The sequence below is a fragment of the Muscardinus avellanarius genome, assembly GCF_963383645.1.
Source record: "Muscardinus avellanarius genome assembly, chromosome: 5".
NCBI classification, from domain to species: Eukaryota; Metazoa; Chordata; class Mammalia; order Rodentia; family Gliridae; genus Muscardinus; species Muscardinus avellanarius.
In genome coordinates this window covers 3,312,337-3,335,004 of record NC_137790.1, presented here as the reverse complement: position 1 = coordinate 3,335,004, position 22,668 = coordinate 3,312,337, and the positions used below count along the sequence as shown (strand labels likewise).

Below are 22,668 nucleotides of genomic sequence, written 5' to 3'. Positions count from 1 at the left end.
AACTGCCCAAGGGCAGGCTCTCTGCTTGCAGCCCGTAGCCCTCGCCCCCTCGTATGGGAAGCCTGGCTTTGATGGGGACTGGGAGGCACTGTGCGTGTGGTTGCCGCTGCTAACGACTCCAGAGGTGCCCGAGTCAGGACGGCCGACTTTCAACACCTCTCCTTCTCCCCTTAGAGCAGGGCCCCCGCCGGAAGAGGATCCGCCATACCACGGAATATCTGCTTCGAGCTGTGCCCGCTGCCAGGTGGACAGCAGAGGACCTGGAGCCAGAATCCGTAACCTATTGATGAAGCGCTTGATTCTGTGACTGCGGCTCTGTAAATGGCGCGACTCCCCGCCGGCATCCGCCTCCTCATCTCCTTCTCCAGAGATCAGTGGTGAGTCCAGCACTCCGTCCTCTGACACAAGGCTGTATGGGCCAGGGCCACTGGCCAGGGCCTTTCTTTACCCAATTGCATTTGAAACATGGTGCCTGGCCTCACTCATAACCGTGGGGTCGCTCAGGGTGCTGGACACTGTGGCCCGAGCTTTGCCAAGGTGCCCTTCGTCTTTGGCACTGACGTCAACAGATAGCCTTTGGGGGCCTTGATGGTCTTGCCTGGTCTCTACAGTAATCATGGTGCCTAGAGAAAAATAACCACCAACTGCTGCAGGACCATGAAAGGGCACTAGGTGCATTAGAAATAAACTTCCCTGGTGTCATAAGAAAAGATACATATTTGAAAGCAGCTGAGCAAGACAAATTTTACTTTTTGAAAAGAGGGATCCTGCCACCAGTAAAGTCAGGCATGCAGGAACAGCCTGGTAGAAAACTACTGGGTATTTTATTTCCAGCGCGGGCTTCTGTGCTGTGCTCCTATTGGTGGGAGCCTGGCCACACAATCTTTACGCCATTGGCTGAAGGGGATGCTGGAGGAGGGGTTAGCACTCATAATTTCCAAGAAGCACTATTTTATTTTATTTTTCTTTTATTTTTTCTCCTCCTCCTCCTCCTCCTCCTCCTCCTCCTCCTCCTCCTCCTCCTTCTTCTTCTTCTTCTTCTTCTTCTTCTTCTTCTTCTTCTTCTTTTGTCTTACTGGGGATGTAACCCAGGGGCATTCTATCTTCAAGCTACACCCCCAGCTCTATTTTTATTTTATTTTATTTTTATTTTTTATTTTTTATTTTTTTGGTGGTACTGGGGGGTGGAACCCAGAGGCTTTCTACCTCTGGGCTACACTCCCAGACCCATTTTAAAATTTATTTGGAAACAGGGTCTCACTAAGTTGCCGAGAGCCTCACTCAGTAGCTGAGGCTGGCTGCAAACCTGTGCTCCTCCTGTCTCAGCCTCCCAAGTGCGGGGATTGTAAGCGTGTGCTATCATGCCCGGCTAGGAAGTGCTATCTTTACAAAAAAATACATGTGCGCACAAGATTACGCAGTTCTGGGTTTACAAAAGAGAGCCTAAGTCAAGCTTTTTCTTCAACAGAAAACTCGAACTCTATTCTCACAGGTGAAATAAGTGCGGTGACCCCGAATCCAGGGGAGTGGCTGAGCCCCAGGGACAGCATGAAACCCAGAACCACGCTTCCAGTTCCCAGACCCCCTCCGGCCCCAGGGGGACCGCACAGCCCCTCCCGTGGCTCAGGAGCTCCACGCCCTCACAGGGAGCTCTCCTCCCGTCCTGCACCTCACCCTGCCCAACTCTGTCCAGGAGGAAGAACTTGTCCCCTACCCTCTTATTATTAGTGCCCGGGGACTTGCAAACTAAACTCACAGACAGGTGAGCACAAGCCTGGTCCTGAGGCTCCAGCCTGTGATCCCAGTGCTTGGCAGGCTGAGGCAGGAGGATCACAGGATGGAGGCCAGCCTTAGCAAGGCAGTGAGACCTTGTTTCAAATGAAGAATAAAGTAGAGCTGGGGCGGGGGTAACTGGGAGGTAGAATGCCCCTGAGTTCAGTCCCCAGTACCAAAAATAAGTAATTAAATAAATAGATAAAAAAATAAGAAAGGTGAACAAGAGAGAAGATAGCTTTAATCACAAGCGGTCCTAGGTAGGTCCTAGGACACTGTGGCTCTAGGAGGCACTTAGAATTTGGGTCTCATTGCCATCTTTACCAGGGCGCAGGGCCAGGGGAAGTCTGATGAGAGACACGTGGTTTTGGGAAAGAAAAGCGGGCTGTTTAGAGACCAGGCGGGCGGGTGATGAAGCTCGTTTTCTGCAGGGAACTTCTGTCCTGACCAGAGCTTCGCCTCCCTGGCTGCTCCCAGGCAGAGGGTCTCTGACCCTGAGTTCTGGGTTCTTTGGCGGTGAGTTTTATGGCCTCGGCCTGGTCTCCGCACCCTTTGCAGCTCCCAGCCCTGCTGGCTGTTGCTTCAGCCCCACTTGAAAATACGTGCAGGGAGCTTATACCGCTTCGGTGGTACAGCAAACCTGTACCGGTGCGCGGTGACACGGCTTAGAAAGTACCACACCAGAGGGGTGCAGTGGAGCAACTTGAAGATAAGTTACTGGAGCTTTGGATACAGAACCATTTTTTATTAAGAATTTTATCTTATCCCGTATCTTTCTTTAACCGATAACCTTCTGACCCAGCAAGATCCGCCCCTTCTCTGAGCCAAGTCTTTTCATGTGGTGACTCACTATCTTACATCCTGTCTGACCAAAAGTCTTCTTCCTATAGGTGTAAGCTCCAATCCTTAAGACCCCAAAATAGCCGGGCGTTGAGGCACACGCTTGTAATCCCAGCTCCTGGGAGGCTGAGACAGGAGGATTTCGCAGGTTCGAAGCCAGCCTCAGCTACTTAGTGAGGCTCTCAGCAACTTAGGGAGACCCTGTTTCCAAATAAAATAGAAAATAGGCCTCAGAGTATAACCTGAAGGTAGAAAGCCTCTGGGTTCCACCCCCAGCACCACACACACAAAAAGACCCCCAAGCGTGTTACTTCAGTAACCCCTGATTATACGCAATTCTTTTCCCCTTTCCATAATTCCACACAGGACCCTGTGCCGCCCGCAGGCTTCACCTCCTTCAGTCTGGAACCATTCTTTTCTGTCTTTGATGACCGTGACATTTCTTATTTATTTTTTATTTATTTTTGCGGTACTGAGGATGGAACCCAGGGGCATTCTACCTCCGGCGCTATGCCCCCAGCACTTTATTCTTTATTTTGAAACAGGGTCTCACTGAGTTGCAGAGGGCCTCACTAAGTAGCTGAGGCTGTCCGCGAACCACGATCCTCCTGCCTCGGCCTCCCAAATGCTGGGATTACAAGCGTGCCCACCACGCCCGCAACATTTCTAAAACATTTAAGCTACGTATTTTTTAGAATGTCGGTCAGAAGCAGGGCGTGGTGGCGCATGCTTGTAATCCCCGCACTTGGGAGGCAGAGACAGGAGGATCGAAGCCAGCCGTGCGCGCTGGCTTAGGAGACCCTGTTTCCAAATAAAAAATGTAAAAATAGGTCTGGGAGTGTAGTCCGGAGGTAAAAGGGCTTCCAGGAACCCCAGTACCACCAAAAAAAAAAAGAATGTCAGTCAGTTTGGGATTTGTCTGGTGTTTTCTCAGCCTTAGATCCAGACTAGGCGTTTAGGGCCCAATCTCTAAAGAGGACAACAGCTTGCTTGCTCATTGATGGAGAAGGAGTCAGAAACATGAATGGGCTGGGTAGGTTGGCATTCAAGGCCTCGGGGTGCGATCCAGAAGGTATATAGAGAGATGGGTCTGTGGGTGTGCTGAGAGGTCCTGGACCAGCGGCCCCCAGCACAGCTCCAGCGCACACCTGACCCGGGACTCTGTCCAGCCAGCCACTCCCACTCACAGGAGCCCGGGGCCCTTGGAAAATGCCAGGATTGGCAGGGAAAGCAGAGGAGCCCCGGACCGTCTGTGATGCGGAAAGCGAGGGTGCTAGTGAAGGGCTCTGGCTGGCTACATCTGGGGCGAGCTGCAGATAATGGCCGTGGAGTGCCAAAGCATTCAGTGAGTCTTCCACACGCCTGAGTGGTGAGCAGCTGGGGTAGGAGGAGAGTGCTTCCGAGGCAGGCAGCTGCCAGGCCCACGGAGCAGGGGCGAGTCACCCGGCCACCGGGTCAGCAGAGGGAGGCAGGGCAGGCCCCGAACACGCTGAGGGCCCGGCTGTCTCTCCCAGTGCGCCACAAACACCTCATTGCCTCCTGAGAGGTGCTCCGAGAAGACACAGCATCACTTCCGAGTCCGGTTTCCTTGTTTTTAAACTGAGGACATCTTTGGACTGATGCCATATTGCTGAGTGGGTCCTGACTCACACGGGCCTGCCCTGGAGAACTGGAGACAAGGAGAGGAAGACCTGCCCAGCAGGCCGCGGCCCTCGGGCTGGGCTCCTGTGACGGGGCCCGGGGTCCCGGGGCCACGCAGGCCCCGTTGTCACTCTTTTACTTGCTTTCTGGCTAGAAACTTGAAACCTCCAATTAGGCAGGATTGCAGAAGGCCGATGGAGCCTGGTGAGCGGAGAGTGCGTTTACAGGAGTCGAAATAGAACACAACAGAAGTGCCAATATTCGTCTCCTAGGTTGCTGCAGAGTCTTACAAACCAGATAGCTTTATTAATTAATTAATTTTGCGGTACTGGGGTTGAAACCCAGGGGCATTCTACCTCTGAGCGACACTCCCAGCCTTATTTTTTATTCTTTATTTTGAAACAGGGTCTCACTGAGTTGCAAAGGGCCTCACTAAGTAGTTGAGGCTGGCCGTGAACTGCGATCATCCCATCTCAGCCTCCTGAATGCTGGGATTACAAGCGTGCGCCACCACACGGCCCAGATGTCTTTATTTTTTCCTTTTTTCCTTTTTTTTTTTCTTTTTTTCTCTATATCGGCCCATTTACAATACAGACAGGGCGTGGGCTGAGGTGTATATGGGGCGGGCTTGCTCTGCCTCCTCTTTCTGTACAGTCAGCATAGGAACACTGCCTGTGGTAAGCACTGGGAGGCCCCCAGACATCTTTAAATGACAGAAATGCATTCCCTCACAGCCCTGGAGGCCAGAACTTTGACACCCTAGTGTCAGGGGGACCGCACCCTGAGAAGAATCCAGGGACCTCTTCCCTCCCTCCTCTCCCAGCTTCCTGCTGCGGGTGCCCTGGCCTTTCCCGGGCCTTCCCGGGGCTCCCTGGCAGCAGCTGGGCCACACCAGTGCCAAGCCAGCCTGTGCTGCTGTGCTGCCCAGCCTCTTCTCTGCGGTCCTCTCCTCCCTGCCGAGCACACCAGTCATCCTTGGACTGAGTCCACCCTCATCTCCTGTGACCTGACCTTAACCAGTTATGGAGTTTTTAGAGAATACCATTCACCTCTCTGCAGGACAGATATAAGGAAGCAGCGATCATCCCGAGCTCCTGCTTCATAAATGATAAAGAAAGAATGTGAAGATAAAATTCCAAGCTGGAAAGGGCCTCAGGAGCGAGGCTTGGGGCTTCAGTCCACGGCCCGGGATGACACCCATGACAGCAAAGGCCTGCTTGCCTGGAAGCCAGGCGGCCCGAGATGCCACGAGGAGGGACCCCCAGCCAGCCTGCGGTCAGGCCTTTGTGGAGGATCTGCCCTCCGGCCACTGGCTTCTGCTGTGTAAAAGAGAAAAACAGGGAGGAAGGGCCGGTGTGGAACTGGGGGAAGGGGAATGGGTCTGAGGAGTGAAGGGCCATCCCCAACGTGTCTAGGAGCCCCGGGTCCTGTGTCTGTCCCTTCCCCAGCTCTGCAGGGGGCTCCTCTGATAACCCTACTGGCCCTCAAAGGGCTCCTGCCCTGGGCTTTACTTGGGCACAGGAATGGGATGTGTGTCCTGGGGGCCTGGGGCCTGGGGCCGTGGCCCCCATCCCCACAAGGGGGCGCGTCCTACTTCCAGGTTGGGGGAAAGAGGCTGGGATGCCCAGTGAGTCGGCTGCTCTCTTCTTAGCGGGCAGGCCTGCGGGCCAGATGCCGGGGGCAGCACACTGCAAACCACAGTGCCAAGCAGCAGGTGCCACAGCACACACCTGCTGTCTGCTCCAGGACTGGCCTGGGAGGTGCTGGAGCCATGAGAACTCTGCCCACAGCTCTTGGACACATTAGAGAAGAGAGCCCTGTGCCCACGGGGTCAGAACAGGGTCGCCCTGGGCTGCACTTGCCCGTCCACTTTAGGGAAAGTGAGGAGCGGCAAGTCCGGCCGTGGGCTGGGGACTTGGGCCCTGGTGCTGATCGAGCGCCGGTGACTGGGGTCTTCTGGGAGCGGTCTGAGGTGTGTGGGAAGTCCTACGCAGCTAGCAGCCTCAGCTGAAGAGTCAGAGACTCCATCGCTGTCCCAGAGATGGAGGTCAGCAGCAGGAGGACGAGGCCCAGGCTTCTGTCTCGAGCCCCTCACCGGCAGGCGCAGCCCAGGTGCCGCGCTCTGGGTACACCGTGCACTCAGCTTTAGAGTTTCAGTTCTTCCTATCTGGTTGTTGGCATGGGCTGGAGAGGGAGAATCCTAGAGAAGCCCTCGCGTGCGCTTCTGTGCAGAAGGGCGCGCTGGGGCAGCTCTGCATTCAGAGCAGGGCCTGGGGAGTCGGGTCAGTGTTTCCTGGCCCCTAGGTTTCCCTGTCCGGGATTCCCAAAGCCTTGGACTGGAGTCTCATTGTATCAACAGCCCTTCCCACTTGAAGCATGGTCTTAATTATTATTATTAATTATTATTATTATTTGAGGTACTGGGAATTGAACCCAGGGGTATTCTACCTCTGAGCTTTACCCCCTACTCTATTTTTTATTCTTTATTTTGAGAAAGGGTCTCACTGAGTTGCAAAGGGCCTCACTAAGTAGCTGAGGCTGTCCTCAAACCCAGGTCCTCCTGTCTCAGCCTCCCAAATGCTGGGACTTCAAGCTTCTTCTGCCACACCTGGCTGGTCTTTATTATTATTTTAAAACTGAAACATAAGAAAGCCTCCCTTGGGAGCAAGCCATTGAGAATGGGGGTGGCGGGAGGAGGAGGGGGCTTCCCTCCCCACATCTGGCCAGGGACAGCCCCTCAGGAGGTGGGGAGGGGCAGCCTTCCTTGGCTCTGTCCAGGACACCGCCCTCACCGTAGGCCGTGCTGATTCCCGTGGTCGTCACAACTTTGTGGTCGTCACAACTTGAAGCAGGCGGGCTCTTCAGGGCGGACTGCGCTGGCGATCCTGCAGAGCTTTCAGCTTGGGATGCCTTTTCTTTATCTCTTACCAAGTACCGTTTTCCCCTAGCCATTTCCTTCCCTCGGAAGCATTTTTCTGTGTGGGTTCAGCCCTCTAGCCTGGAATCGGCGGCTGCCTCGCCAGAGTTCCACCGTGCCTGGTCTCCTGCAGGCCTGCCCTTGCCCCCTGCTCCTGACCATGGGCCCTGCGCCAGAATCTTTCTGTCACTGGCCTTATTCAGAGCTGGCCAGCGTCGCTGACTTTTCCTCATGGAGGTCAGTGAAATATTTATACGTCTGCCCTGCTGTGTGCTTCTGAAGAGTTGCATAGAAACGAAACAGCCTTAAAATAAATATGACCTAAAATGCCCAGGATAGCAGCCACACAAGATGTTTCTAGGTAACTTCGTTGTGCTCTAAGTAATTACCGTTTACATCTGCTTTGTAAATGGTGTGAACGTCGTCTGAGTCCCAGCTTTCTCTTTGGTTATAATTTTTTTTTTCAGTACTGGGGATGGAACCCAGGCGCATTCCACCTCTGAGCTACACCCCCAGCCCTATTTTCTATTCTTTATTTTGAAACAGGGTCTGCGGAGGGCCTCACTAAGTCGCTGAGGCTGTCTGCGAACCCTGATCCTCCTGTCTCAGCCTCCCGAATGCTGGGATGACAAGAGCGCACCGCCACACCTGGCTTGGTTATAAACTTTTTAATGAATGTGATTCTTTGATAAAACACTAAGTATGTATTTGGTGTCTGCCTCTGACCCCTGGCCCAGCTCCCCGTGGAGAATCCCCAAGTGACCATGCCTTTTTGCATGCCTATGACATGACTGGTGGCTAGGGGCTCCTGAAGCCCCCCAGGTTGGGGGCAGGTTGCCAGGGAACCAGCTCTGTGACCAGAGGACTGGAACTTCAGTCACACCTCTCTCCCCTGGAGGGGAGAGGTCGAGCTCATCACCACTGGTCCATGATATCAGTGATGAAAGCCAAAGAACAGGCTGGAGAGCCTGCAGGTGTCTGGACACAGTCCCCTGGAGGGGGCGCGGCGCAGCCGCCCAGCTCCCCGCGCCTCAGTGTGTATACCTCTCTTCACCAATACCCCTGTGACATCCCATCATCACTGGGCAAATGCAAGTCAAGCGTTTCCCTGGATTCTATGCGCTGCCCTAACTGGACCTGAGCTGGGGGTCGTGGAAACCCCCGGCTTACGGCCAGCGTGCCAAGCACAGGTCGCGCCCTGGGACTTGCTATTGGCCTCCAAAGAGTGGGCCGTCTTGGGGACGGAGCCCTCAACCCCTGGGATCTGAGGCTGCCTCCACGTGGACAGAGTCAGGGTGGAGCTGGCTCCCAGGATGCCCAGCCGGTCCCTGGAGAACTGCTTGTTGTGTGGGCAAAAGCCACACGCCTGGTGTCGGTGTGGAGCGTGACGGCTTCTCCTGTCTCTTGAATGTTTAAATAGTTTTGACGTGGTCAAGCAAAGGTGGCAAACTTGTTGACCGTGCTACTGTTGTAGAGATATTTTCAGCAGAACTGGTAGCTGATGTGGGACTAAGTGATTATCCACAGCCTGAGGCTGCCACGCCCACGGAAACGTGTTCCTCCCACGCCCGCGGTCACCTTCTGCCACTATTTTGTGTTTTAGGTACAGGGCCTTCATTTTCATCCTGACGTTTTTGCTGTATGCAAGTTTTCACTTATCTCGAAAGCCTATCAGCATAGTCAAGGTAAGAACTCACGAAGCCCTCAATTTTCTGTCCTGCCCATAATGGTGGCCAGGAACCACGTTCTCAGAGCTTTGGGGCAAATGGGTGGAAGCGGGGAAAAGAAATGGAGAAGAGAGGTTGTTAGAAACAGGTTATTTAACTGCTTTACTTTTTAAGTTTCCCTTTCCAGGAATTTAAATCTTTTATTTATATTTTTGGTGGTACGTCAGGATTTACATAATAGCAGGATTTGTTGTTACATCGCTGTACATGGACACACACCATACATGCACACACATCATATGTGCACACACACCATATATGCACACACCATACATGCACACGCATCATACGTGCACACACCATACATGCACACACACCATACGCACACACACCATACACGCACACATCATATTGCACAAGCATCATACACACACACACCATACATGCACATACACCATGCATGCACACACCCCATACATGCACACACACCATGCATGCACACACCCCATGCATGCACATGCATCATTTGGTCAGTCCAGAAATTGAAATCTTTGAGATGCCTTTGGGCTTTGTAATTTCATAGGTAGGACACTGCATTTAGTTGGTAGTCCCAGATTTTTTTTTTCCCTGTGGCATCAGGGACAGAACTCGGAGCATACTACCACTGAGCTACACTCCAGCTCTATTTTCTTTTTTATTTGGAAACGAGGTCTCACTAAGTTGACACAAGCCTCCCTGAGTTGCCAAGGCTGACTTTAAACCCGCGATCCTCTTGTCTCAGCCTCTCAAGTACTGGGATTACGGGTATGTGCCGCCATACCCAGCCAGAACCCTTAAGCATAATTATTGATTTTTATCTTGTTTCCATTTTTTCCCAAGTATATCCAGTCTTAAGTTGTCTTAAACGGCCTCAGCTCGCAGCGCCCCTTGGCCCTGAGCGTGGCTGTGGAGGTGGTCTCCATGTTTCTGATGCTGGGCGCAGGGGAGATGGGCCACAGGAAGCCGTCGCTCCACTAAACTTTGAGAAAGGAAGTCACCAGTGCTCCACGACGTCGGGCCAGAACTGGGGTCAGGAGCAGCTTCTCACGGCGGCTCGCCCGCAGCCCGGCGTCAGCAGGCTCCAAGGGCTTTGGCCCTTCCTCTCGGCCGGAGCTAGGAACGCCCCTTGCTTACTCTCCAGCAGTTGGCCGGCCCCAGGGCCAGGCCACGGGGCCTCCTGCCCGCAGCGGTGCCGAGCGCAGACAGCTGCCTGCGTGTGCGTTCTCTCAGCAGCGGCGGCAGCGCAGAGGTGGCTGAGTCGGAGTCACTTCTCCGTTGACACTTCATGATGCTAGACGTCCATTTCCCAGAAAGATCTTGAAGCTCTCCCTTAGCTCCTGGTAGCCAGGACAAGCCTGCACGCCGCTGACTGTGGGAGTGTTTGTAGAGCACGGTTTTCTTTCTTTCTTCTCTTTTTTTTTTTTTTTTTTTTTGGTGGTACCGGGGATGGATGGAACCCAAGGGCATTGTACCTCCAAGCTATACCTCCAGACCTATTTTATTCTTTTTTTTTTTTTAATTGGAAACAGGGTCTCAGTAAGTTGCAGATGGCCTCACTAAGTTGCTGAGGCTGGCTTTGAACCTGCAGTCTTCCTGTCACAGCCTCCCAAGTACTGGGATTACAAGCGTGTGCTACCACACCCGGTTTGAGCCTGGTTTTCTACAGAGAGATGGGGCTAGGAAGGAGGTGGCAGCCTTAGTAAGCCCTTCCACTTGAATGCTGCTGCTGCTGCTTGCCTTCCTGATTAGAGAGACTCAAGACTCACAAATGGCTCGAGACAGTGGACGCTTAGGAACAGGAGGAGACCACGGCAGGATGGCAGGGAGCGCCTGGACTTGGAGGGCCGCGCAGAGCCCGGGCCCCTGTGGGGCTTCGAGGCGGGGTGGGGGCCGCCTCGGTGCCCGCAGGAGGAGGGGGCATTTCCATGAAGCCGCCCACCCAGCTGGCTGAGGATCAGGGGCAGATGTGTGTACAGTGGGGCTGGCCACTGGAGGGGCTCCGGGGCCCGGCATGGGCCGCGGGCTCGCCAATGACCACCAGGCCCCTTGTTTTGCCAGGAAAGGATGTGAGGCCACTCCGCCAGCTCCCCTGAAGGCCTCTGCCCCTAACTCCAGTGTGCAGGGGCGTCCCTACTAGGCGCTCAGGGCTCGCTGACCGGGAGGTCTCCTGTGGGGCTCTTGGGTCGGTATTTCATGAGGAACCCTAGCTGTGGCCGAGTGGGCCCCGTGCCATGGCGAGGTACTCAGCTCCTTTACTTAATATGGTCCTCAGAGCATCCCTGAGGGTCCTCAGGAGGACACCGAGGCCCAGGAGGCATACTCCCTCACGCAGGGAGCACCACGGGACCCTGGCTCCAGGTCCCTGCTCTTAACTGGTGGGGGCTGGCACTGTGCTGCATCCTCTGGGCTCCTTTGCCTTTTAAGATCGATTCAAACATCGCGCCACCTTTGATAACTCAGTCCTTACGATGCCTTCTGGGACTCCCACATGCTTTAGCTAATGTTATAAGTAACAAACAGCCTAGTCACAGTGATGAGTCTGTTGACCAGGGAAGATTTTGAATAATTACCTATAGCTCTTGCTTCCTGGCGCATTATAAACTAAACCAACCCAAACCAAAATAGACTCGTTTATTCAAAATCAGTTGGCAAGAGCCGGGCGTGGTGGCGCACGCTTGTAATCCCAGCATTCGGGAGGCTGAGACAGGAGGATTGCGGTTCGCAGACAGCCTCAGCTACTTAGTGAGGCCCTCCACAACTCAGTGAGATCCGGTTTCAAAATAAAGAATAAAAAATTGGTCAGGAGGTGTAGTTCAGAGGTCGAATGCCCCTGGGTTCCATCCCTAGACCCGCAAAAAAAAAAAAAAAAAAAAAAAAAAACCAATTGGCAGGGATTGAGGATTCTAAAATGATTCTATTTTATAATTCACTTATAGAATAACATGGCCTTTCAGTCAGGTTTAAACTTACCTTCGGTCACTGCTGATTAGTTTTATCATCTGAATGAAACATGGCCACATACACAGGGCTGGGAGGATGGCTGTGTGCGGCACGGTCACCCCGTCCTTACCTTGCTGCTCCACCTGTAGTCTGACCTCCTGACTGAAGCAGGCATCTGCCCAGGCTGGTAGACGGCTGGGTCTGCACCTGCCGGAGGAGACCTTCTGGGGGCCTTCTCTCCCAGGCAAGGCCAGCAGGAACTCCCAAGCAGGGGTTTTCAGGGAGCTAAGCTGCAGGCCTTGGAGCGAGGGGGGAATGGGGTCATTGAGCAACTTATGTGTGAATGTCCCCAGGCCTCTGAGCACACACAACACCTGTAAGAAGACTACAACCTCCTCAGAGCCAGAAGCGTGCACCGCGGCTTTGCGGGGAGCTCACCCTTTAGATGGTCCTCGAGCTCCCTGGGTCATTGCTTGAAAACGGTGCGACTCCAGGGGGAAAAACTTTTTTTTATGTTTTTTGATTAAATAAAATCATAAGCCGGGCGTGGTGGCGCATGCTTGTAATCCCCACGCTTGGGAGGCTGAGACAGGAGGATCATGCAGATTTGAAGCCAGCCTCAGCTACTGAGTGAGGCTCTCAGCAACTTAGTGAGACCCTGTTTCCAAATAAAATATAAAATAGGTCTGGGAGTGTAGCCCGGAGGTAGAAAGCCCCTGGGTTCCACCCCCAGTACCACCAAAAAAAAAAAAAAAATTATAAAGTTTATAAGAAGGAATATCTAGGAATTATTCAAGAAAGTGTGAACAACATGTTTGTATTAAATGAAAAGATTAACATTTATTTATTTATTTATTTATTTATTTATTTATTTATTTTTGGCTAGTGGGATGGAACCCAGGAGCATTCTACTGCTGAACTACACCCCCAGCCCTATTTTTTTATTCTTTATTTTGAAACAGGGTCTCAGTGAGTTGCAGCGGGCCTCACTAAGTAGCTGAGGCTGGCTGCTAACCACAATCATCCTGTCTCAGCCTCCCAAACGCTGGGATTACAAGCATGTGCCACCACGCCCATCTTAGATTAACATTTTTAAATACCATAATTGAATTATGATGTCACAATAGACAAAATGATCATTAAGATAGAATACAAGATACAACATTTAACAGACGCAGGGGAAAGCAGAGCCTGTTTGTTTTTGGCATTGGGGTGGAACCCAGTGCCCCATGCCTGGGTTCTACCACTGAGCCACACCCCAGAGTAGCTTATTTGATAAATGGTGTTGTCACAACTGGCTATTCATTTAGAAGACATAAATGTTGACTTACTCTTTTATAAGAAAAAATTGATAGTTGGGCGTGGTGGCACACGCTTGTAATCCCCGCACTTGGGAGGCAGAGACAGGAGAATCACACAGGTTTGAAGCCAGCCTTGCTGTCTTAAGAGACCCTGTTTCCAAATAAAAAAAATATAAAAATAGGTCTGGCAGTGTAGCCCGGAGGTAGAAGGGTTCCATCCCCAGTACCACCACCAAAAAAAAAAAAAAAAAAAAAAAGGATAAAAGACGGGCGTGGTGGCGCATGCCCAGTGCTTGGGAGGCTGAGACAGGAGGATCTCATAGGTTCTAAGCCAGCCTCAGCTACTTAGTGAGGCTCTCAGGAACTTAGTGAGAACCTGTTTGCAAATAAAGTATAAAGTAGGTCTGGGAGGATAGCCCAGAGGTAGAAAGCCCCTGGGTTCCACCCCCAGTACCACCGAAAGAAAGAAAGAAAGAAAGAAAGAAAGAAAGAAAGAAAGAAAGAAAGAAATGGATAAATGCAATATTTAAATGTAATAAATAAAAATTAAAACCCAAAAATAAAATTACGGTTTTTCAGAGGTGTGAAGTTAGGAAACCCAAAGGAACAGTAGAGAAGAAGGGTGAACAGGCAGTTCTCAGAAAAGAATCCAAGTTTCCAAGAAGTGCGCGCTCTGTACTCAGGTTCATTAGCATCCACGGATGCAGTGAAGGTGACAGGTGTCTTTCTGCGGCGTCGGCCCTATCCAAGGGGCTGTGGCTCCTGCACTGGTAGCGTGGAGGGAAGACGTGGAGACATGAAGGGGGGGGGGGGTTTTGGAAAGCATTCTGGTAAATGCCCACTAAAATGAGAAATACACCTGGTCTTAAAAATAAACACACCCAGACTTGGGGGTTTCACCCTCCAGGCCCGATGGCCCTCCATTGCTGGTTTTGTTCTCTTCTGTCATGTGTTACACAGACGTTTTTCAGACCATGATGATGGTACCCTCACAGTGGTCCTCTGCTGCTTCCCCCTCGGCGTTTGTGAGAAGGGCTGGGCAGGAGAGGATGGCGCGGTGTGAGGGTGGAGGTTAGCCGAGGAGGCGTGCACGACCGATGTACTCAGAGCTGCCAGCTGTGGAGGACCAAGGACCCAGAAGGGCGCTCTGTATATCACCCCTGTGACTCAGGCTTTATCTTAGCTCCAGCGCTGACAGCCAGGAAGTGTAATTGAGGTCGCCAGGATCAGAAGCAGTCAGTGGTCCAAGGTCCTAGCTCAAGCCTTTCTGCAGCCAAAGCGTATAGCCCTAACCAGGATGCCAGGCCACACCATCAAAACCAGAAGACCACCGGCGTGGTGGTGCACGCTTGTTATCCCAGTACTTGGGAGGCTGAGACCGGAGGATAGCAGGTTTGCAGCCAGCCTCAGCTACTTAGTGAAGAGGCCCTCCACAACTTAGTGAGACCCTGTTTCAAAATAAAAAATAAAAAAATAGAGCTGGGCTGTAGCTCAAAGGTAGACTGTCCCTGGGTTCAATACCCAGTTCTGCAAAACAACAAAAACAAAACACCAGAAAACCTTTACTGCTTCCGCCTGGACCAACAGCGATCACTTCTGATCTGTGATGTTTTCCATGGATGGTCCTCCCAGGATGTGCCCAGTGCCTCAAAGAATGGGAATCCCGTTTGGGGTCTGTCACATCCCATTTCCTCGTTTCCACCTAAAGCTATGTTAGCCATGGCAGCCTGGCCTGGCAGATGCTCCGACCCCGGCCTGGCGGCATTCTCCCCCTCCGACCCATGGCTGTCTTCAGTGATGGGGGCAGAGGGTGGAGCCTGTCAGCTGTGGCCAGGATGGGACACTGAGAAGTCTGAAATCAGGCTGCAAAAACAGAAAGGCGGCTGCAGGCGCCCTGCCTGGGTCTCCCTGACCCCACAGGGCGAGGGCAGGCGAAGGCACGCGTCCTGCCTAGCGCCCAGCACCGCTGCAGGGCTGCAGGAGCTCAGGTGAATCTGTAAAGCAGAGCCTTGGCCACTTTTTAGTGCAACGTGTAAGTCCCAGCAGTACAGTCCGGTGATGACTAAGCCGCGTGACACAGAGCAGCTGAACGTGGGCCCAGGCCAGGGCTCGGAGGCTTGGGCCAAGTGCACTGTCTGTCCAGCCCAGGCTGACCGCGGCCAGCAAGGGCAGCCTTGCACAGGGACCAGCCTGGAGCTCTGCCCTCCTGAAGGAGGTGGACAGGATTGTAGCTGCAACTGCCTGGGCACTGACCCTGGATAGCCATCTACACGACGCTTCAGGCCCCCTGCCCCCTCAGGCTCCAGCTCACTAAAGGATGCCCCCTGGTCTCATGGCCATGGGAGGGACTCATGGCCTCCCTGAAGGACACCACCCTGACCACCAGGACCCCGCCTTTCCATTCCTGCTCATCCCTAATGGATTGGTTCACGCAAGCTTCACATAGCACAAAACTCACCAATGAATCCATTGGGCAGGGACATAGTGAAGATGGATGGGCGTGGCCGAGTGTGCCACCTGTTCCCAGGCTTCCCACAATTCCCGGGCAGTGTAGGCCGCTGTTCCCCAGGAGCATACTGAGCAGAGCTCTGCTGGGGTCCCCTTGGCCGCCTCCCGTCAGCAAGCTCGTGTCCCCCCATGCCTGCTTCTCCAGAGCCCCAAGCGCTGTGTGACAGACAGTATGGCATCCAGCACTGTGGGCCCAGGAGCTGCAGATGGGGAAACTGAGGCAGGCACAGCTGGTGACTCGCTCTCCCAGCCATGCCTCTTCCTCCTTCACTCTGGTGCTCCTTGCTGGTCCTGGGGAAGGGGACGCCACGGTGGCCTGGAGGCCTCCTACCCCAGGCAGTTTTTAAATCGGGGTATGATCTGTACACCCTAAACCACACAAGTCTGAAGTGTCCTGCTTGACAAATTCCTCGGGCACCCATCTCCTGGTGAAGGCCTGGCCCTTCCAGCTCCCGGAAGGTTCCCGGTGCCCCGTCCAGGTGTCCCCGAGTCTCAGCTCCAGCACCACGGACCCGCTTGCCTGTTCTTGCATCCTGGGGAATCATCACTTGTACCCCATCGGGTCTGGTTCTGCACCTAGCCCTGTGTCTACGGGACTCACCCTTGGGCCGGAGCCTGGGTGCTGTGTAGCAAGCACCCAGGCAGGGAGGGCGGCAGCTGTTCCACTGCAGGGCTCCCCTCTCTCTGCCCCTTGTTCTAATGACTAACCTATAGTATGGATGTAAAGGAAATTAAGGCATTTAGCCTTAAAGCCATAGAGACAATGGAAGCCTTTGGCCCTAAAAATATGTAGAGGCCATCAGAGCCTCTGTTTACCTCCTCTGCTCTGTGACCCGGCCTGGGCGTAGGAAGGCAAACTCCGTGTGCTGCTTTGAAGCACCCACAGTTGATGAGCAGCCAATGCTGCCCAATACAATGGCGGGGAAAACAAGGTGGATTATTGACCCGCACTTAGTAAGTGCGCTGTCCACGGCAAAGAGGCACCACCTGCCTAAGGAATAAGTTACCGGCCCATCGCCTTGGTGACGCTGATCAGAACATAGCAATACAAAATCTGTGTAAAGACCGGGGATGCAGAGGGGGCAGAGCTCCACTCTCGGGCTCCCCAGCGTGCCCCGGGCACGCTGCTTTCCTTCTCTTCCCTTTCTGTTTCCTGCTGATTTTGTAGTAAAGAATTGTTAAAGCTGCACCAAGCTGCCTACTAGTTTTAATTCCCCTGTTCAGCAAATCCTAGTTGACTAGAGGAAAAAGAAGCCACAGCGCCGTTACAACCGTAACAGTTCTCACCACTGTGCAGCCTGCAACCTGTTCTTTGTTATACAGTCTTCTGTTGTCTGCATCTAGCAAAACGGACCTCTCCTCCCTGTGGACCGCTGGCAGCGGCTCTCAGTGTGGCACCCGTGGCCGTCCTTTCTTGATGGCCATGTGAACGCTCGTGTTAGCCCCACGTGCACACAGTGGCATTGCGGGCGAGCCCTGCAGAGACCTCACTCGCCGGCAGCTCCTCCTATGGCCCTACAGACCCCTTCCTAGCGGGGCCTTATTTCTACCTTAGCACCTGCCCTGGGCTCGGGGTGGCCCGGGCTGGGCCTCCCTGTGGACACTGCCTTCCCCGCCTGCCCTAGGGTGAACTCCACAAGTACTGTGCAGCAGGAGACGTGGCGGGGCCCAAATTCAGCGGCCAGAGCCACAGCGCCAGGCGTGGCTCCCCTCACCAGCTCCCGGACAACACCACGGCCACCGGCACGGCCACCAGCTGCGGCTGGGCCCCGTTTGGTGAGTTTGGCATGGGCGTTTTCATTTCTCCAGGGACCGCTCAGCCCAGCCCGGCCGTTCTTCCAGCTAATTCTAGCAGCAGCCACGCTGTTCTCAGACGGGAACCCATTTCCACGAGAACCTCTCCTGGCAGACCGCGGTGGTCGCTGGCTGCTCCCGTGTCTGCTGTGCCTGCGGGCAGAGGGGATGCCACCAAGAGAAGATTCTCTAGTGCCCCGAAGCCTGCAGAAGATCGTCTGCATTTTGCAGTTGTGAGATTTGGAAATTAGGGTGTGCGGAGCATCAATCTGGGCGGGGAAGAGACGGCGCAGGGGCGTGCCACGGCGTGCTGCAGAGAAGCTAGAGTCGCGGCTAGACGCAGAGGGCACATCAGGCAGATGCCTGTTGGGAGCAGCGAGGGTTGCATCTGATTAAAAAGGTGCATATTTAGACATAACTTGAAGATGGGGAGACTATTTTCCTTAGCAAGAAGCTGAGCAAGGAGGGGGAAGGGTGGTGCACGCCTGTAATCCCAGTACTTGGGAGGCTGAGAGAGGAGGATTGCGGGTTTGAGGACAGCTTCAGCAAGTAGTGAGGCTCTCATCACCCTGATGAGACTCTATTTCAAAATAAAAATAAAGCCGGGCGTGGTGGCGCACGCTTGTCATCCCCGCGCTTGGGAGGCAGAGACAGGAGGATCGCGCAGGTTCGAAGCCAGCCGCGCGCGCTGGCTGAGGAGACCCTGTTTCCAAATAAAAATGCAAAAATAGGTCTGGGAGTGTAGCCCGGAGGTAGAAGGGCTTCCAGGAACCCCAGTACCACCAAAAAAATAAAAAATAAATAAATTAATTAATTAAAAAATAAAAATAATAAAAATAAAATAGGGCTGGGGGTGTAGCTCAGAGGTAGAACACCCCTGGGTTCCATCCCCAGTGCCACCAAAGAAAAGAAGAAGCTGCCCAGGAGCCGGGCGCCTTAACTTTATGTCACAGACACCCCTTGCTCTTGCTGAGTGCCCCCAGATTTAGAGGACATGTTTTGTATTTTACAGCCCTGCACTAATGAATACTGAGCTTTCCCTGTCTATGTTCAAACCCATGTAGATAAGAGCAACTACCAGCAGTTGCTTGGGGCCTTGGATTACTCCTTCCTGTGCGCCTATGCCGTTGGGATGTACCTCAGGTGGGTGGCTTTGCGTTTCTACACCCTCCTCCCCCCTGCAGAAAACATCCCGCCCGGCTGAGCCTGAGTCTCAGGGCCTGGGTTGGCATCACCTGCTGGCTGTGCAACCACCTGTGACCATGTGTTTATATTATAAAGTCCACAGCCTCGCTAGACACAAGCAGTGTATCCTACTACAAGATCCAGTGCGGGATGTCTCCATTACTAGAACGCAGTACTTAAATCTGATGCTCAGCTGGGGTGATTTTGTCCCATCTGGGACATTCAGTACTGTCTGGTGACCTTTGTGGCCGTCGCATCTCAGGGAGGGATGGCTTCTAGAGGGCAGAGACCAGGGCTGCTGTAAACATTCTGCAACGCGCAGGGGAGGTCCTGCTCCAGAGAAGTAAGTGGTCCAGGATATCAGTAGCGCTGGGACTCGGGAACCCTGGCTTAGGTAAATAGAGTGGTTTTAATGTCGCTTATTTGGTGGCAAAGATAAGTTTACATGCAGTTCATGAATAAGGCTATTGAAACAGAAGTCGGCCTCGCCTGTAGTAGTCTCATGACCAGAACAAGGCCGCGCATGGCTTCACTGGGGGCTCTCGGTGCAAGGGGCTCTCCAGGCTGTGTCGCCAGGTTCTGCTGCCTGGTCAAACATCTGCCCTGAGTGTCCTAGGCAATTTTAAATTTCTTCCCTCTGCCTTTGTGTTTAGAAGCTAACCCAGCAGGATTGCTTGCAGAGTTGCCTCGCCGGCCTCCCGGTGTCGTTTGACTGTATAGCAGGTGAAATCTTACATGATTGGCTTGTCCACTGGCCAGGTCATGCCTGGCAGGCGCTGGCAGGTGCCGCGTGGACTTGAGTCCTTGTATGAGTCAGAGATAACGTGGACCGGTGCCCACTCCATCAGAGCCGGGTTTCCAAGCGGAGATCAGATATGGGCCGGCTATTATATAACAGGACCAGAGACTATTCCTAAGCCCTGGCAGATGGCACCAGCTCTCGGGAACCCATCTGGTTCTCCCTGGTTCTGGCCTTGGGAGTCAGCCAGCCTCTCGGGATGCATTTCCTAGTGTCTGGACTGAGCCTGTTGAAGCAGCAAACTCTGCCTTCTAGGTTGCTCTCCAGGCTGTGTGGTCAGGTTCTGCTGCCTGGCTGAACTGTGCCATGCCCCATACCTACTGGGCTCGGGGTGATTTTGTGAAAGACAAGTTCCGGGAGTTGAGTGGCCGCAGAGGCCCGCCTCAGCCAAGGCTGTGCTGCAGCTCTCTGTCCACTCGTATCACACGCGGCTGTTCGGTGACACTCCTCGTCCAGTGATGGAGTGTTTTGCACGGCATCAGGTCGCAGGTGTGATGATGGTCACAGCCTATTAAGTATCTGCCCTGCTGTGAACCTAGAGCCTGGCCAAACGTGCCACCTCCACAGTAGCTGTTTGCTGGGCTGCTCCGCGCGCAGGCGTCAACAGGCACTCACCCACCCCTCAGGAGCCCGCAGCTCCGGAAGGCGAGGCTCCGCAGGCCTTAGCTCCTCCTCAGCCGTGACGCTGCTCTCGGGCATGGGGCAGATCTGTCCCCAGGTTCAGGCCCTACCCTCCGGGACAGTGGTGGTTGTGACAGGAGGTGGCAGTGCGGCAGCTGAGGGCCGCTCCCTGGCGTGTACCACGCGGGTCACTCGTGTGCAGCTTCTGGGGCGAGCCACGTGCTGCGGGTGCTAGCGATGCCCTTGGGGGCGTCCATCTCTAGTCACGGTGGGATTCAGATGCCCGTATCCATCCATAAGTGCACTTCTATAAAAGCAGGACCGACTCGCGGGACAGGGCGGTTTCTTTAGTTGCCCCTGCTGAGGTGAGCCGCAGAGTGCGAATTTTTATTATTTGATGGTTGGTGACTTTTACTAGAAACAAGCCTTTTCGGGGAGTGGGCACGCCACGGGAAGCAGCGTAGCCAGCATTCCGGTGCGGCTGTGCCTCTGGGTTCCTGGAGCGCGGACGGCGGGAAGACACGGCCAGGCCGTCACGCTCTGGGTGTGAGTCTCCTGTCTGCCCGCCCCTCTTCCTCCCAGCGGCATCATCGGGGAGCGCCTGCCCATCAGGTATTACCTGACCTTCGGGATGCTGGCCAGCGGAGCCTTCACCGCCCTATTTGGGCTGGGGTACTTCTACGACGTCCACAGTCTGGGATTCTACGTGGTCACTCAGGTAAGGGGCTGGGTCCGCGGCCCTCCAGGTGGGGGGTTTCTGTGATAAACAGAGCCCAGATCTTGGAGAGGGAGCTGGGTGGGGTCAGCTGGCGGGCAGAGTCCCTCCTTCCTTCTGCTTTGGAAAGTTCCTGCCTCAGGGGTGATGTCTGGAGAATCCTGATCTCGGGTCCCCAGCCAGGTGATAAGCCAGAAGCTCTTGGGAGCCACTCTGTCCCAACATGGATGGGTTTGAGCTGCTCTGTCTGGAGGCAGATTGGACCACTCCAGAGCTGGAGGATGGGGTGGGTGCAGCTGGCTTTGGAGGCCTCTGCAGCCGGTGGGGTTGGGCAGTGGTTGGGAGGCAGGGAGGGCTCTCCAGGCGCTGGAGCTGAGAGGGGCCTGAAGACACACTGCAGGCCGCACCCTTCTCTCCAGCCAGCCCTTTGGAACCTCTAGACTTCTAGAACCTTCAGGCTTCCGCTCTCCTCCCAAATCCTGTGGATAAATACGGCCAGCAGTGGGAGTGATGGCGCCCTGCCCTGGCTTCCCGACACTGGTTGAGATACTTCTGCGCCTCTCCACTGGCCTGGGGGAGCGCTGCAGTGTCATCAAAGCGATTGTATTTGCTTTTGCTTTTCACGGGTTTTCTCTAACACTTGAGAAGCGTGGCTGCTTACTGCAGGAGTGAGCTACACTTGCATCAGCGCCCACGGGGATCCGTCCAGGGCCCTGTGGATGCCGCGCCACGGCTCTCTGGTCCCTCGTATACGATGGTGTGGGGTTTGCACAGCACCTACACACATCCCCTGTGCGCTTACATCATCTCCAATGACTTACAGAGCCTAACGCGGTGCAAATTCTTTGTAAATCATGGTTGCGTTGTTTGGGGAACAGGGACGACAGGCGCTCAGTACAGTTGGCCCCTTTTGATATGGGCTTGGCGGAATGCTCAGGTGCAGAGCCCTGGACAGAGAAATGCATGAAGGGAAGCCCAACCCCAGAGGCCCGGCTCGGCCAGGGTGAAGCCCAGCCTGGCCGCCAGGGCTGCAGCAGGTAGACCAGCAGTCCCCAAGCTTCCCGTGAAGCTGAGCTCCAGTGAGACCGGTGGCCCCAGGCCGGACCGTGCCCTGGGGTCTTCACAGCACTAAGGAGAACCCCCAGCCAGTGGATGCCCAAGTCCCTTCATAAAGCTCAGTCCCAGGGATGCTTGGAGAGTTCAGGAGAATCCCTAGGTGCTGAGTGCAGGCCGTGGTCTCTTCAGAGAAGGACTAATAGAGCCGCTTCAGAGAGCAGCAAGGGAAGCTGGGCCATTTCTATGCATTTTCTCCTCCTCCTCCTCCTTTCCTCCTCCTCCCCCTCCTCCTTCTTCTCCTCCTTTTCCTTCTCTTTCTCCTTTTCTCCTCCTTCTTCTTCATTGAATCCAGAGGCATTCTACCTCTAAGCTATACCCTAAACACTTTTTTTGGGTGGTACTGGGGTTCCTGGAAACCCTCCTCCGGGCTACACCCCCAGACCTATTTTTTATATTTTTATTTGGAAACAGGGTCCCTTAAGCCAGCAAGGCTGGCTTCGAACCTGCGCGATCCTCCTGTCTCCGCCTCCAAGCGCGGGGATTGCAAACATGCGCCACCACGCCCGGCTACCCTAAGCACTTTTTGATTTATTATTTTGAGACAGAGTCTCATTAAATTACAGAGGGCCTTGTTAAGTTGCTGAGGCTGGCCTCAGACCTGCAATCTTCCTGTCTCAGCCTCTCAAATACCAAGATTACTGTCATGTGCCACTGTGCCCAGTTCGAAGTATCTTTATTTGTTTTTTGGTGGGTTTTTTTTGCAGGTCTGGGGATGGAACCCAGGGGCATTTGACCTCCGAGATACACCCCCTGCCCTATTTTTATTCTTTATTTTGAAACCGGGTCTCATTGAGTTGCAGAGGGCCTCACTA

The 22,668-nt window shown here is 54.0% G+C and overlaps 1 protein-coding gene across 1 annotated transcript in view; it reads left to right on the top strand.

The window, feature by feature from the left end:
* Positions 1-321: 321 nt before the first annotated feature.
* Positions 322-22,668, top strand: part of SLC37A1 (solute carrier family 37 member 1) — a gene marked incomplete at both ends in the record, with an annotated part of 46,022 nt that continues 23,675 nt past the window's right edge. Inside the window, 5 exons of the mRNA XM_080696060.1 lie at positions 322-377; positions 8,775-8,856; positions 17,252-17,402; positions 18,485-18,563; positions 20,608-20,743. Of these exons, the coding sequence (XP_080552186.1) occupies positions 322-377; positions 8,775-8,856; positions 17,252-17,402; positions 18,485-18,563; positions 20,608-20,743 (504 nt within the window). The remainder of the gene's footprint in view (positions 378-8,774; positions 8,857-17,251; positions 17,403-18,484; positions 18,564-20,607; positions 20,744-22,668) is intronic.